Consider the following 13,802-nt stretch of genomic DNA (forward strand, 5'->3'; position numbering starts at 1 on the left):
CAAAATTAATTAACAACCAAAGTGCCTATGAAGTAAAATGAAATTTATCTCGTACGTATGAGTTTCGCGCGTGTCATCCACATTCTAAACTAACCAATAACAACAACTCGTAGAACGTGTAGTAACGCACGTTTGATAACAGTTAGCTTTCATTTCCGTCCAGTAAACTAAATCCTCTTTCAATGCCTGGGAGAATGAATACTACAAAATTGTCTCAAAAGATTCCAAGTATATACTCGTTTTGGTCCCTCCTCTTTTGATTAATTTTCATTATGCCCCTTTCTTTTATTTTTTTTAACTACAAAAAATTCAAAATACACACAGTCCGTGAATATCAAATGTTTTTTTTTTTTTTCAAGTAACTCTAGATTCTAGAAATACACAATTATCTACAAACTTTAATATTTCCGCCGCCTCCAATAAATAAATACTTTCTTTTTCCTTCACAAAATTCTGTTTAATTCTTTTCTCCTCCTTTTGGCATTTAAATTAGTGAAAGCAAAATGACAAAACAAAAGTAATTTTCTTCTCTTCCTCTTCGTTGAATTTTTCTTATTTCAAATAAAATGATTTAAATTAGTCCATTTTCGAATTTTCCACATAACTTTACAGTAAATATCAAAATGTCAGGGGCATAATTACAAATCCTCATAAATTTCAAGCTTCCCAAAGAGTAATTTCCTGATTTAAATTTGTATGGCCAGCATCGAACGAAAAGATACCCAGACAGCGCTGTTTGTCTTCTTGCTTCGGTTGGGACGTTCCTAATTCCCACTGATTTCTCCCATAAAATTCGCTCAAATATTTCCCAAATTTTTCTGATTTCCAACGCATTCACAAGTCCACCTCTCTCTCTCTCTCTCTCTGGATCCTTCGAATCGACGGCTTCTTATAGTCCCGATAGCATTTGAGCTCAGGTGGGAAATCAATCGAGCTTCATGAATGATTGCTTTGTAAAGTGATTTTGCTTCTTCAATTGTTTCGAGGAAGCAATTATTGTATGTCTTGCTGATTTCCGAACTGAATTAGAGGTGCCAATCTTATTCTCGATTCAGTGCTTTATCGTATTTGTTCCGTTTAGTGTTTTACGGTTAAGGTGGATTTGATTGCCAGGAAAGAGAAGAAAAGAGAGTGCACACTGTTTGGTTGTTTGAGATGCTGAGGGAGAACTAAAGAAATGATAAATCCTTTGACTTTTTGGTCTTTTATTTTTTCTTTGAAATGAGAAAAGAAAAAATGAAGAAGGTTTATGTGAATTGTTTTTTAGTTTGGAGTGGAGAGCTTAACTTATATGTGCTATGATTGAATTTTAACTATTCTAGCTTGGTTCGAGTTTTAATTTTTGATTGAGAAAAGAGAATTACGAGATGTTTCGTTGCTGGTGAAAAGCTGGGGAAAGTTTTTCAAGGATGATGAACTAATTTTTGGTTTTAATTGAAGAGATCAACTTTGTTGTTTTGGAAGCCATTGATTTCGTCTGATTTTGTTTTGGCACTGTGAAGGTTGTGACCTGGTGTTCGTGAAAATGGCAACTGGAGCTGTCCCAGCTTCATTTACGGGACTGAAGAGCAGGGATCATGCTGTAGGTTTTGCAAAAAGCTTGGATTTTATGAGAGTTTCTGACTTGCAGAGGATCAAGTTTGGTCGAAAGAAGGTCTCTGTGACTGTGATCAGAAATTCCAATCCTAGTTCAGAAATTGCTGAACTTCAGCCTGCATCAGAAGGAAGTCCTTTATTAGGTATAACTGTCTCCCATAGTTTGCAGAGAACCAGGCGTCTGAACTTTCCAGTAATTGAAGAGTTTTGAAGTTCTTACAAGCTTGGCTGCTTCTTTCATTCGCCCTTTGCTTGGTCATAGAGAAAAATGAAGAAAACATATGTAAAAACTAAGACTGAATGCCATGCTATATGTTTTAGTTTCTGATGAGTAAAGACTGAACTAAAATAAGACATAACTTCTCTTTGGCCTCAACCCAAATACAATTTTAGTCCACAACCATAGTTTCAAATTTTGAAAGCTTTCTTTCCCCTTCTTTATTAGTTTATTAGCATTGAAGCAGAATTCAGAATATCAAATGCTATATGCTCATCTTGATCTTGTTACATCTACTGAATCATTTTATGGCTGTAGTTCCTAGGCAAAAGTACTGTGAATCTATACACAAAACAGTCAGGCGGAAAACCCGGACAGTGATGGTTGGTAATGTGGCAGTTGGAAGCGAGCATCCAATAAGAATTCAAACAATGACCACAACTGACACCAAGGATGTCGCTGCAACAGTTGAACAGGTTCTTTTACTTTTGTTGTTCTTCTATTTCAGCATCTAGTTTTTAGTTATTATTTGCTAATTCTAGCATCTAGCTTTTTAACATAAAAGGGAATAATATTTCTTGTTCTTTATATCTCTCACCAGAAGTCAGGTGTCAAAAGCATGTGTTCTAGTTTGTCATTTATTGCTTGGTACCAGGATTCTGGGTAGCCAAATCTTTTAAGCCAATCATAATAAAAGTTTCTTGCTCCCTACCTCCAGGCTATAGTAGGCATGCTTTTCTATCTAGAAAAGTGTTAGCAGATCCTTGTGACATTTAGTATTGCTTACCTTGTCTTTTCCATCTTTACTTTATAGTCTCCTAGATGTAGCTCACCAATGATGGTCACAATTTTCTGGCTCAAGGAACTGAGGAATTACTGGATGAATGAGGACAGAACAAGCATGAATCCACCAAACCCCAAAGTAACCATAAGAAAGCCCACGTACAATTGTTAACAAAATAGCACAGCATAAAACTACAGTTTCTCCTAGGGTAGCATAGCATAAATGTCATGTTATTGTCTACTCAACCAAACAAAGCCTTGTCCTAGCTTTTAGGATTGGTACATGAATCATGTTTCACCATTCTGCATAATCATGGTAATATTTTACTTAAAATACATGCTAGTATGTCATTTCTCACTATCTCAACTCCATGCTAATTTTTCTATTCTTCCTAGCATTACCCACAATGTAGAAAATTTCACTTTTTGTTGATGCAACTCTTATTAGTCTTTCATTTTTTTTTTCAGTACAAGGAAAATCCATCATGTAGCTGTTTGAATATCAGGGCTCTAGCTAACTTTCAAAATGTTGCCATCCATATGATTAAGGGGACCTTTAGTGGTTGACCCAATCTCCTCAGTAAAATTTGTATCAGTTTATTACCAACATCACTCAAATTAATTTCATATTAAAATATTGTCTATATTTGTAATTACAGTCAACATTGTCTTCTTCAGAAAATTATTACTTATCAAAAGAATTCTTTTGACATTTATATACCATCATGATTGATGTGAAAATACACATAAAAATTTGCTAGTGCAATATGATCTGCTTTTTGATGCATTGGCATGTTAACCATGATAACTCTCCATTTGCAAGATTGCCAACAAGATTCCTTATTGTCTTTGGTAGGTAATGAGAATTGCTGACAGTGGAGCAGATATTGTTCGGATAACAGTACAAGGGAAGAGAGAAGCAGATGCGTGTTATGAAATTAGAAACTCCCTTCTTCAAAAGAAGTAGGTCTTCAATATTATTGGAGTTTATGAAAGTTGGATAGGAATATCAACTTGGTGCATTTCTTAATGATTTTTCTATGTGCAGTTACAACATACCTCTTGTGGCAGACATACATTTTGCCCCCTCTGTTGCAATGCGAGTTGCTGAATGCTTTGAAAAAATTCGTGTCAACCCAGGAAACTTTGGTACTTAATTTACTACTAAAATTAACTGCTTTCGGATGTCTTGTATTTTGGGATTTAAACAGTGATTCATTACAGCTGATAGGCGTGCTCAGTTTGAAAAGCTGGAGTACACTGAGGAAGATTATCAGAAGGAACTTGAGCATATTGAGCAGGTCTGACCATTTAACTTTTCCAGCGTCATTCTTGCCAAGCACAGCAAACTGGTTACCTTTAAACAATTAAGTTAGGGAGCTCACATTGCTCTATTACATTGCCTTCTCAGAAAATGCCTATTCCAATTCTGTTGCTATTAACTTTCTTATTTACAAACTAATTTATTTCTGGGACAAAAAGGGTTAAAGAGGAGGGACCAGTGTACCTCTTCGGCAGGCTGTGACTTGAACAACTCCTATCCTTGCTAGGATTGGGCAAGAACAAACTTTATTTTTTGAACAAATGGTTTAGCATATTACATAATAGACAAAGTACATCAGTCACAGAGTGAGAGCAAGAAATGTGGAAATGGGAAAATTGCTGGGTTTTATTAATGTTGAATTGTTAACCACCATCTCATCTAAAAGCTTAAGTTGGTATTAGAGGGTTAAATTGGGTTTGATCACTATGAAGACATCTAGCTCTTTTATTCTCTGTATGATCCCCGTGCTTCTTTCCGATCAGGATGATTGTGTTTCAGTTTTTTTTCTTCGCAGAAAAAACCATAATCTTAAATAGAACAAATTAATTGTGTTATGGATTGCAATGAAGTGTTCCTCTTTCATTATTCCTTTTGCTCGCTAATCTATTTTAATGTTTCAGATAATTTAGCTTTCATGCACATATTATTTGCACTAGATGGATGGCTACTGAAACTGAGATCCCTCGGGTGTTAACTCTAAATTTAGACATGTTTTTAACATTTTATTTTAATTATTTCAGGTCTTCTCTCCTTTGGTTGAGAAATGTAAGAAATATGGAAGAGCAATGCGCATTGGAACAAACCATGGTAGCCTTTCAGATCGTATAATGAGTTATTATGGGGATTCTCCAAGAGGAATGGTGCAGCACTATTCTATGATACTGCTACAAACTTCTAATTCATCTATTCTATATAGTTTTCAAATTTAGTGATGTCATACTGATTGCCTTTTTTAACAGGTAGAATCTGCTTTTGAATTTGCAAGAATTTGTCGAAAGCTGGATTACCATAATTTCCTCTTCTCAATGAAAGCAAGCAATCCAGTAATCATGGTCCAGGCATACCGTTTACTTGTTGCTGAAATGTATGTTCAAGGATGGGATTATCCATTACATTTGGGAGTTACTGAAGCTGGTGAGGGTGAGGATGGACGGATGAAATCTGCAATTGGCATTGGGACCCTTCTTCAGGTTAGTACTTTTTCTTGTCTAAGTTCTACAGTTCTTTCTTCTGGTACTTCCTTATCCTTGTATATTCATTTGAATGGACAACCACATTTTTGACTTTCCATTCAATTGCACATCTGCCGAGATGATACACACACACACACACACACATATATATATATATATTTGAAAGAAGGTTTGATTATATTATATTAATGCATAAAGCAAGGCCGCTAGAAGCTATTGGTGCAAATTGTACTTAATGCATCTGCCATCTGAAATCATATGTTTTAATATCTTCTTTTCTTATAAATACTAAAAGAATTTAGCATAAAGAATATATTTTTCTTAGTAGTTGTAAATATTGGGAGCAATTAATTGCATCTATCCTGCAAATTGTACTTAGAATCATAGTTGTTAAATTGAGATTCGAATCGAGAATCAAAATCTTTGTTTTATGAATCGTGAATCGAGAATCGAATCGAATCGTAAGATTTGGTACACATTCTCAATTTCAACTATAAATAATATATATCCATAGAAAATAAATAATGTGCCCACCATGATCAATTCTTTTAAATATAAATAGATAAATAAACTTCTAAATATATTTGCTAAGTTTAAAATTATACCAAAAGGCAAAAGTATATTCATGTTGCCTTTAAATTCAAATTGCACCAAACCAAACCACTTTCAAAATAATAAGTTAGAAAAAAAAAAAAACTTACAATTATAAGGTTACTAATAAACTCCATTCTCTATAATCTTCACTAGTTATCAATCATCTTCATCATTTCCATCATCTTCTTTGTTTTCAAAGATAGCCAAATCGAACGAATATTTGATTAAATCGCACATGCAAACGAAGTCGCACGAATTGGACGAATCGTGCTATTCATGCGATTCACGATCGATTCGTTCGATTCATAGTTAATTCTAAGGGATTTTTTATTCACCCTATAAATTCGACTCGATTTTTATATGAATCAAGTCAAATCATATGATTCAAATCGTGAATCGTACGATTTTAAGGGATTTTAGATTCACTCTATAGATTCGACTCGATTTTTATATGAATTGAGTCGAATCATACGATTCGAATCGTGAATTCTAAGATTCTAACAACAGTGCTTAGAATCATCTGAATAATTAAACTTCAGATGTGGTGATGTCTAATTGGTGATCATTATGCAACTCAAGAACTTTACTGATACACATACAGGATGGTTTGGGGGATACAATCAGGGTCTCCCTCACAGAACCCCCCGAAGAGGAGATAGACCCCTGTAGAAGGCTGGCTAACCTTGGTAGAAAAGCAGCTGAACTTCAGCAAGGGGTGGTAAGTTTCTAGAAGTTCTTGTTTCCTGATCATGCTAAAAGTTTGATATTTTTCCTCGCAAAAACCCTTTTTAACTTGATTGTTGAATCTTTTCAACCAGTCTCCATTCAAAGAGAAGCACAGACATTACTTTGATTTCCAACGTAGAACTGGGCAGTTGCCAACACAAAAGGAGGTCAGTTCACTGCTTTGATCTTTTCAATTTTTCTTTTTCTGGCTCAATGATCTCTTTGCTGTGTTTATTACTGTATTCAGACTACTGAAAATGACACTTGTTTGATTTGTGTACAGGGTGAAGAGGTGGATTACAGAGGTGTACTGCACCGTGATGGCTCTGTTCTCATGTCTGTTTCCTTGGACCAGTTGAAGGTCACCCTTTTTGTGGACTACTGTTAAGAGATTTCTTATTTATTTTATTAAACACTGTCACACAAGGAGAGATATTAACAGTTATATTTGGTGAAATGCAGTCCAAGTATGGCAAGCCATACTTGGCATAGGATTCAGCAGCTACTTCAACAATTTTTCTTGTTGAATTACATCTTTAAGTTTTTTCTTTGCTTAAGATTCAGCAGCTTCTTCAACAATTTGTCATTTGGAATGGCCACTTGAAGTTTTTTTTTCTCTTTTTCTTTGCCAGACTCCTGAACTACTCTATAGATCCCTTGCAGCTAAGTTTGTGGTTGGCATGCCATTTAAGGTCTGTTTCTTCTCTGCTTTAACTACATCAAACATATTGGACGCAGTTCAACACAAAGGATCTTAAAGGCAAACTCTGTTGTGTTAGGATCTAGCAACTGTGGACTCAATTTTATTAAGAGTGCTTCCACCGGCAGATGACAATGATGCAGTAAGGACTTCTCTCTTTTGCACCATTAGTTTGATGAAATCATTTGTGATGGAAAATTTCTATTAATCTTGTTTAGCTTTGCACTGTTTTCATTTAAACCATTTTACTGCGCTGGTCTAGTTCAGTAAAGGAAGCATATGACTTGATATTCTTTATATCATGATCAGAGGCTAGCTCTCAAGAGGTTGATAGATATTAGTATGGGGGTTATAACTCCTTTGTCAGAGCAGCTGACAAAGCCATTACCCAACGCCATGGTTCTGGTAAACCTCAAGGAATTATCAACTGGTGCTGACAAGCTTTTGCCAGAAGGTGCCTATAGTATTTAACTTTTATGAGCATTCAGAATTGGGCACATTCCATTATGTGGTTAGTTACATTTCTTTGTTAAAAATGTACCTTTCAGGAACGCGCTTGGTTGTGTCTGTACGTGGAGATGAACCTTATGAAGAGCTGGAAACTCTTAGAAGTGTTGATGCCACAATGGTACTTCATGATCTACCATACAGAGAGGAAAGAGTTGGTAGAGTACAAGCAGCTAGAAGGTACACTCTAGAAACTTCCATGTATACAATCAGACTTTAGTTTATGTTTAGATGGCTTGGCACCCTCTATTTGAAGCTGCTCAACAGTTATTTTAGCACTTGCATGTGAGTGTGGATAAAATATTTATATATCAAGTGTATAAGGAAATAAAGAGAAAGATCCTTAGTTTAATAGTAGTCCATGCCTTTTGACATCAATAATTCTGAATGCAGGTTTGAAAATATTTGTGGAAAAACCATGTCTCTTCCTCTTGTTCTCATCTTAGCGTTAAGGGATCTGTTGAATATTATGTCGTAAAGAATTCCTGCTTTGGCCTGGTACTCGTCCCGCACAGGGCATCTTTCAAAAATTCTAGAATTCCCATTATTCAAATGAATTCTTTGGATGCTCTGCTCCCCCCCCCCCCCCCCCCCCCCAAAAAAAAAAAAAAATGAGGGAGACCTGTTCTTGCTCTCCCAATTCAGGAAGATGGAAATAGCCAGTTGGGTTTTTCCAACCAAGAAAGACATGGGAATCTTTGGGCATTACAGCTCTGAAGAGCATTTTTTTCGATCTTGTATGTTGGTACACTGAACACTAACCCAATCTCGACCAGGGCTATGAACTGGGAAAGCATTCCTCAGAAAGATGTTGACCACACTTAACATTTAAAGAGAGATGATCATCCACCCCTTACTACCATTTACTAATATAACTGGAATTTCTTCCTCAACTTTTAAGCCTGTTTTTCATGGGGATGGGATAGTTTAATCCTCATGCATCATGGTCCTGATGGTTTAAATGTTCTCTGCACTGCAGGCTATTTGAGTTTCTTTCAGAAAATGGTCTTGAATTCCCTGTAATTCACCATTTGCAGTTCCCTGATGGAATTCACAGGTTAACGACCTAATCCTTAGTATTTGAGTAAGGTTGAAAGAATCAGCACTTCTCGCTCATGCTATGCTTGTTTGCAGGGATGATCTAGTTATTACTGCTGGTAGCAATGCCGGAGCCCTTTTAGTAGATGGTCTTGGAGATGGTGTTCTATTAGAAGCCCCTGATCAGGACTTTGAGTTTCTTAGAAATACTTCTTTCAATTTGCTACAAGGCTGCAGAATGCGGAATACAAAGACAGTAAGAACGCGTTACTTTGTGAACTTGATGTAGGATACTTGACAACCAACTTCATGCTCCTTTATCATACACCAAAGTACATGAATAATAACAGCGATGGAACAAAAATAAGTAAATGACTAGTGACGGTTATAGTGGTTGATCCGTGAAAGCATGATTCTGTTGCAGGAATATGTTTCATGCCCATCATGTGGTAGGACTCTCTTTGACCTTCAGGAGATAAGTGCTCAAATAAGAGAGAAGACATCACACTTGCCTGGTGTTTCGGTAATTGCCGAATCCCTTTGGAGTAGGACTTTGGATGATATTGATTCACACCCTTCCATTTTGCACTAATTCTCCGTTCTACTTTCTTTCCTACTTCTTGCTCATTCCTATGGCAGATTGCCATCATGGGTTGCATAGTAAATGGACCAGGGGAGATGGCTGATGCAGATTTTGGGTACGTTGGTGGTGCTCCCGGAAAGATTGACCTTTACGTTGGGAAGGTATAGTAATATTATTTCTTTGGCATCGCATTTGGAATTAAATGAAATATTTCCAACGAAGTTTAACAAGCGTAGAGATTGAGATGAGGAGGATGCCAGGGTAGTTCCATTTAGTCTTCGTGCTATTACTGATGACAAAAATCAAGCTGAAATAATTTCAGTCTTGGTCAAAATTTCACCTCATTTCTGCCTAATATGTTTAAGTGAACTCCTAGCCCTAGTGCCTCTCTTCTCCTTTGGAGGGCAGCTAATTCTGTACCTCCATGCACGTACTTCTTATTGGAATTAGTATAAATTGAAATTTTGTTAACCCCATCCGGTTTTCGTGTAAAACCAAATCAACACACTTAATCACACCATACTGTCTTCACCTTGGCCAGGGTGGTGATGATGATTCCTGTTAGTTAATCAGACATTATTAGATGTTTTAGATCACATGACATGTTGGTTTCATTTCAGACGGTAGTAAAGCGAGGCATTGCAATGGAGGCGGCAACCGATGCCTTAATCCAGCTAATAAAGGACCATGGCCGGTGGGTGGATCCTCCAGAAGAAGCTTAAGACCAGGTAACATCGACGCATAGATACAATGGGAATCAATCTGCTATTGCTGTGTATAAAGGTTAAAAATATATTGAGAGATTCGGTAGAGTGAAACGAGCAGACTGTAAACACTGCCGCAGAGGAGTCTGGGAAAACTTTCCCAGAAGGGCTGCGTTGTCTGTTGTTCAATAAGCTTAAATGTATCATTTGATCATCAAAACGAGTGATAAAATCTCACGGATGTTCTCTAATCTATCTAATTAGTGAGGCAAAGTGGAAATTGGGGATCATCGTATGGCGTGGATGCATAATTATGTTCATCAAGGTAATTATGTTCTTCCAAGGCAACCCCGAACTAGCTCCGCTGCATATAATCTGAATTCGCCCTCATATCTGATCTCTGTATTCGGCGAGGCCAGATGAACCAAAGATCAACTTTGTTTTTATTTCTAAAAAATCTTAAAAACAAAAAATGATCCATTTTTATAATTTTTAACTTTTTCTTAAAAAAAAAATTAAACAGAACAGCTAAACACGTTTCTGACGACTTAGTTTACTGACGAGATAGGATTCAAGTTCTGTTGGACTCTCTCCCTCTTCCTCCCTTGGAGGACTTTGACTCGGAAAACGCTAGAAGCAGACAAATTTAGGCCGGGGGGGCCCTTCCTGATTCAGGACCACGGCATTCCAGCAAAACAAGCCAAAGCGTATTCACTGGGCCGACTAATATCGTCCATGGAAACAATCTGGCATTAGCTTGCACCGCATGAGACTTCCATTTGTTCCTCCTTGTACAACTTAGGCTTCGGACTTGATTTGATTCTCTCTGGAAGGCACCACAAAATAATACACTAAAATTATAATAAAGCAACAAATTAAGCATTTTTGGCCGCCTTGCCCCTTTCAAATGAAGCAAGTAGTAAATGACAAAAATGAAACCAACACGTTTCAATGGCTCCTTTTTTTAGTGCTTAAGAAAAGGCCCTATTTTACCGAACCGATGTCGGATTCAACTTATATAACAAGTTTTTGCAACCAAAATTATGGTTTGCCATCCATGCAAAGATAATTATAGCTGACCGTCCAACCAAGCCTTCCTTTCCAAGTCAAGGCCTCTCCATTTATGCGAATAGACCGAAGGGGGGGGGACCAGTCGTGCCATATTAACGCTACAACCATACACTACTTATTTATTGACTATTGGTTCGTTCTACCCGTCCATTGGAGAAGCCTATCGTACATAACACCTACCACTATTATGATATTACAAGGAACATTATTATGGTATAGAACGTTCTTTAGGCTGGCAATAGAAAATTTTTATGCACAATTCAATCCATACTTGGTGAATCTACGACTTCTTAATAAGAAACAAATTTACCAAACTCCTAAGTTGGACGCCTTTGTATGACTTGGACTACCTCAAAAACCCACCAAATTGCTCGTGATTTGAACATGAAGTAGCCGATTTACCTAATCCACCCGCCACCGCAATCACAGGTTGACCGCTGAACTGTAACTTATTTAATAATGAAAAAATATGGCTAATAAATCAGCTCAAATAATTTTATACCAAATGAGCACTTCGATTATATCTAAGGAATATGATAATAAGATGAGTCATCATTCCATTTCACCAGTCAACAAGTACTAAATTATAAGTCAATCCCACTATCGAATGAGCTTTGACATTGCTTCTAATATTCAAAATGCACAAGAAGTTGATTCCCACCTAAAAAGGCCGAATGAAACCTTCCAGCAAGCAATGTTGGTTCAAGCCTAACTCTAGTTTTTTTTTTTTTTTTTTTTTATCTAAAACCAATGTGGTAGCTTAAAAAAGGTACTACCTAGAACAAATCTTTACCATTCCTTATAATTTTCGATGAAGGATATAACTTCATTACGAACTAGTACCCAAAATAAAAACATAAAAATACATAACGAAGAGACAAACATAAGAAATGGGTATGTTTCAATAACAGAACAATAGAAGCGGTAAAAGCAATTAATGGGCATGGGCCCTTACTGGATACAAAATTGAAGACATACTCATAAGCAATAAATCTGATCCGAGAATGAAGCACAGTAAAATAGCAAGCTAGAGTGCCGGAGTCTAAATTGAAGCATAATAGACCCGTGTTGGTAACAACAAAAATTCTGGAATACAAATGTAGTATTGGAAGTTCCATTATACCACTAAAGAATCAAACAAATTTCATCATCCTCGCGTAACAAATTCACTGAATGGCATATGATAAGAATAGAGAGAGACAATGGCACCTAGAGGTAGATATATGTACGTACAATACATCTACAGAATCTCTCTCCTGGCGGCGTAGCCGTACTGCGACCGTTGGATGTTCTGCTGCCGTTTCTTGTATACCAGCGCTCCGAACCCCACGACACACGCGGCAGCTACCACTCCGATCGCAATCCCGGCCTTCTGTCCGCCTTTCAGGCCACCGGACGACTCATTTGCTTCCTCGCCTTCCGCGTTCACGTTACTCTTCACGGTACTGGTGTCGCCCGGCGCCGATGGTCCAGGACTTGGCGACTTCTCCGAAGGTGACGGAGCCGGACTTGGCGACTTCTCCGAAGGTGACGGCGATGAGCCAGGAGCGAGATCTGCCGGAGGAGGACTCAATTCCGGCGATGGAGAAGGACTAACCGGCCCTTCGGCTTGGGACGGCGGAGAGGAGTGGAGGGCGGCGCTGGGTTGCGGTGCCGGGCTCGGTGGATCAGCAGATACAGCGAGTTGTGCAGAGAAAAGCGCCAAGAGAACAAGGAAAGACAATGCGAAAGAGTGGATTCTCGCCATTGCCAGGACCTTTTCGCCTCCTTTCGATCTGACCAATATCAAAGGAGCAGAAAATCAGATCCGAAACTTTGCCTCAGGTGCAAAAGACAATGCAGAGTGCGAGCAGCGGCGTAGATAACAGAGAGAGAGAGGGGGGGGGGGGGGGGGGGGAGAGAGAGAGAGAGAGCGCAGAGACTTGAAAAATGGTGGGAATGGGACAGATCTGGAAGCAAATAAAAGGGAGTTTCAAAGATCGTGGCCACTAGCTAGATTTATTGGCGGTGCAGTGACGCCTTCGCCAATCATGTGATGCCACGTAGCGGATAACAGAATTCGAGGCGGCGGCGCGGGGGCACTGGATTGTGGTGCCGTAAGCGATAAACAAGCGCAAAGGAAATTGCAGATGCAAGGAAACTGAATTGAAACTAAGGCAGAACGGGCGCCACCCTTACCCTACGCCTACGACGGATGTAGTGAAAAAATGATAATTACTTAATTAGTGGGGGGATAAATGTTATTTTTATTATTAAATTATGTATTTCAGATCTAAATACATATTAAATTGTACATAATCATCATATCTGCATCTCACATTATCACGTGACGTGTGGTTCAGGCGTGTAGGGTCCCATGTGTATTGAAACTTGAATTTTCTATCATTTTGGATTAGACCGTGCTAGATATATCAATGAGATGTACAAGTTCAATGACTGCATCAAACTTTATAGATTGAATTTTATCATCAATTGTCGAGTTTCATCAATCATGAAGCTCGATCGAGCTTCATCTTCATCTCGATCGGTCATCATCCAGCATGAAGCCCGAGATTTCATCCAAAGATGATAGCTGCAAATTAGGTGAAGACATTTTTAAATTTTAGCGTTTTCGATCATTCTCTCAATTACTCAATTATTTATACAAATAACATTTTTCTTTTGAATTAAAGGAAAGAGGGAGCTAAGGATTTAAATACAATGTCTAATCATTATCTTTAAGCAAGCAACATTATATTACCAATGAACAATTATAAAAAAAAAAAT

At 37.7% G+C, this 13,802-nt stretch overlaps 2 protein-coding genes across 3 annotated transcripts; one reads left to right on the top strand and one right to left on the bottom strand.

Annotated features, from left to right (window-relative positions):
- The first annotated feature begins 744 nt into the window (after positions 1-744).
- On the top strand, positions 745-10,218 carry LOC127800771 (4-hydroxy-3-methylbut-2-en-1-yl diphosphate synthase (ferredoxin), chloroplastic). 2 transcript variants are annotated; one of them, XM_052335574.1, is made up of 20 exons: positions 745-1,031; positions 1,503-1,739; positions 2,132-2,289; positions 3,453-3,559; positions 3,645-3,745; positions 3,821-3,897; positions 4,661-4,780; positions 4,880-5,110; positions 6,309-6,425; positions 6,526-6,600; positions 6,717-6,794; positions 7,066-7,125; positions 7,213-7,275; positions 7,443-7,587; positions 7,682-7,820; positions 8,620-8,697; positions 8,775-8,934; positions 9,103-9,201; positions 9,318-9,422; positions 9,882-10,218. In XM_052335574.1, exons 2-20 carry the CDS (start codon positions 1,526-1,528, stop codon positions 9,981-9,983), a joined length of 2,229 nt encoding a protein of 742 aa, XP_052191534.1. In that variant the 5' UTR covers positions 745-1,031; positions 1,503-1,525; the 3' UTR covers positions 9,984-10,218. The 2 variants fall into 2 exon arrangements, with proteins under 2 accessions (XP_052191534.1, XP_052191543.1); XM_052335583.1 differs by having other exon boundaries at positions 745-917.
- Positions 10,219-12,030: 1,812 nt separating this feature from the next.
- LOC127800780 (vegetative cell wall protein gp1-like) lies at positions 12,031-13,134 on the bottom strand. Its single transcript, XM_052335596.1, has one exon. The coding sequence runs from the start codon at positions 12,781-12,783 to the stop codon at positions 12,277-12,279; it is 507 nt and encodes a 168-aa protein (XP_052191556.1). The 5' UTR covers positions 12,784-13,134; the 3' UTR covers positions 12,031-12,276.
- Positions 13,135-13,802: the final 668 nt, after the last annotated feature.

Source organism: Diospyros lotus, chromosome 1 (assembly GCF_014633365.1).
Source record: "Diospyros lotus cultivar Yz01 chromosome 1, ASM1463336v1, whole genome shotgun sequence".
Classification (NCBI taxonomy): Eukaryota; Viridiplantae; Streptophyta; class Magnoliopsida; order Ericales; family Ebenaceae; genus Diospyros; species Diospyros lotus.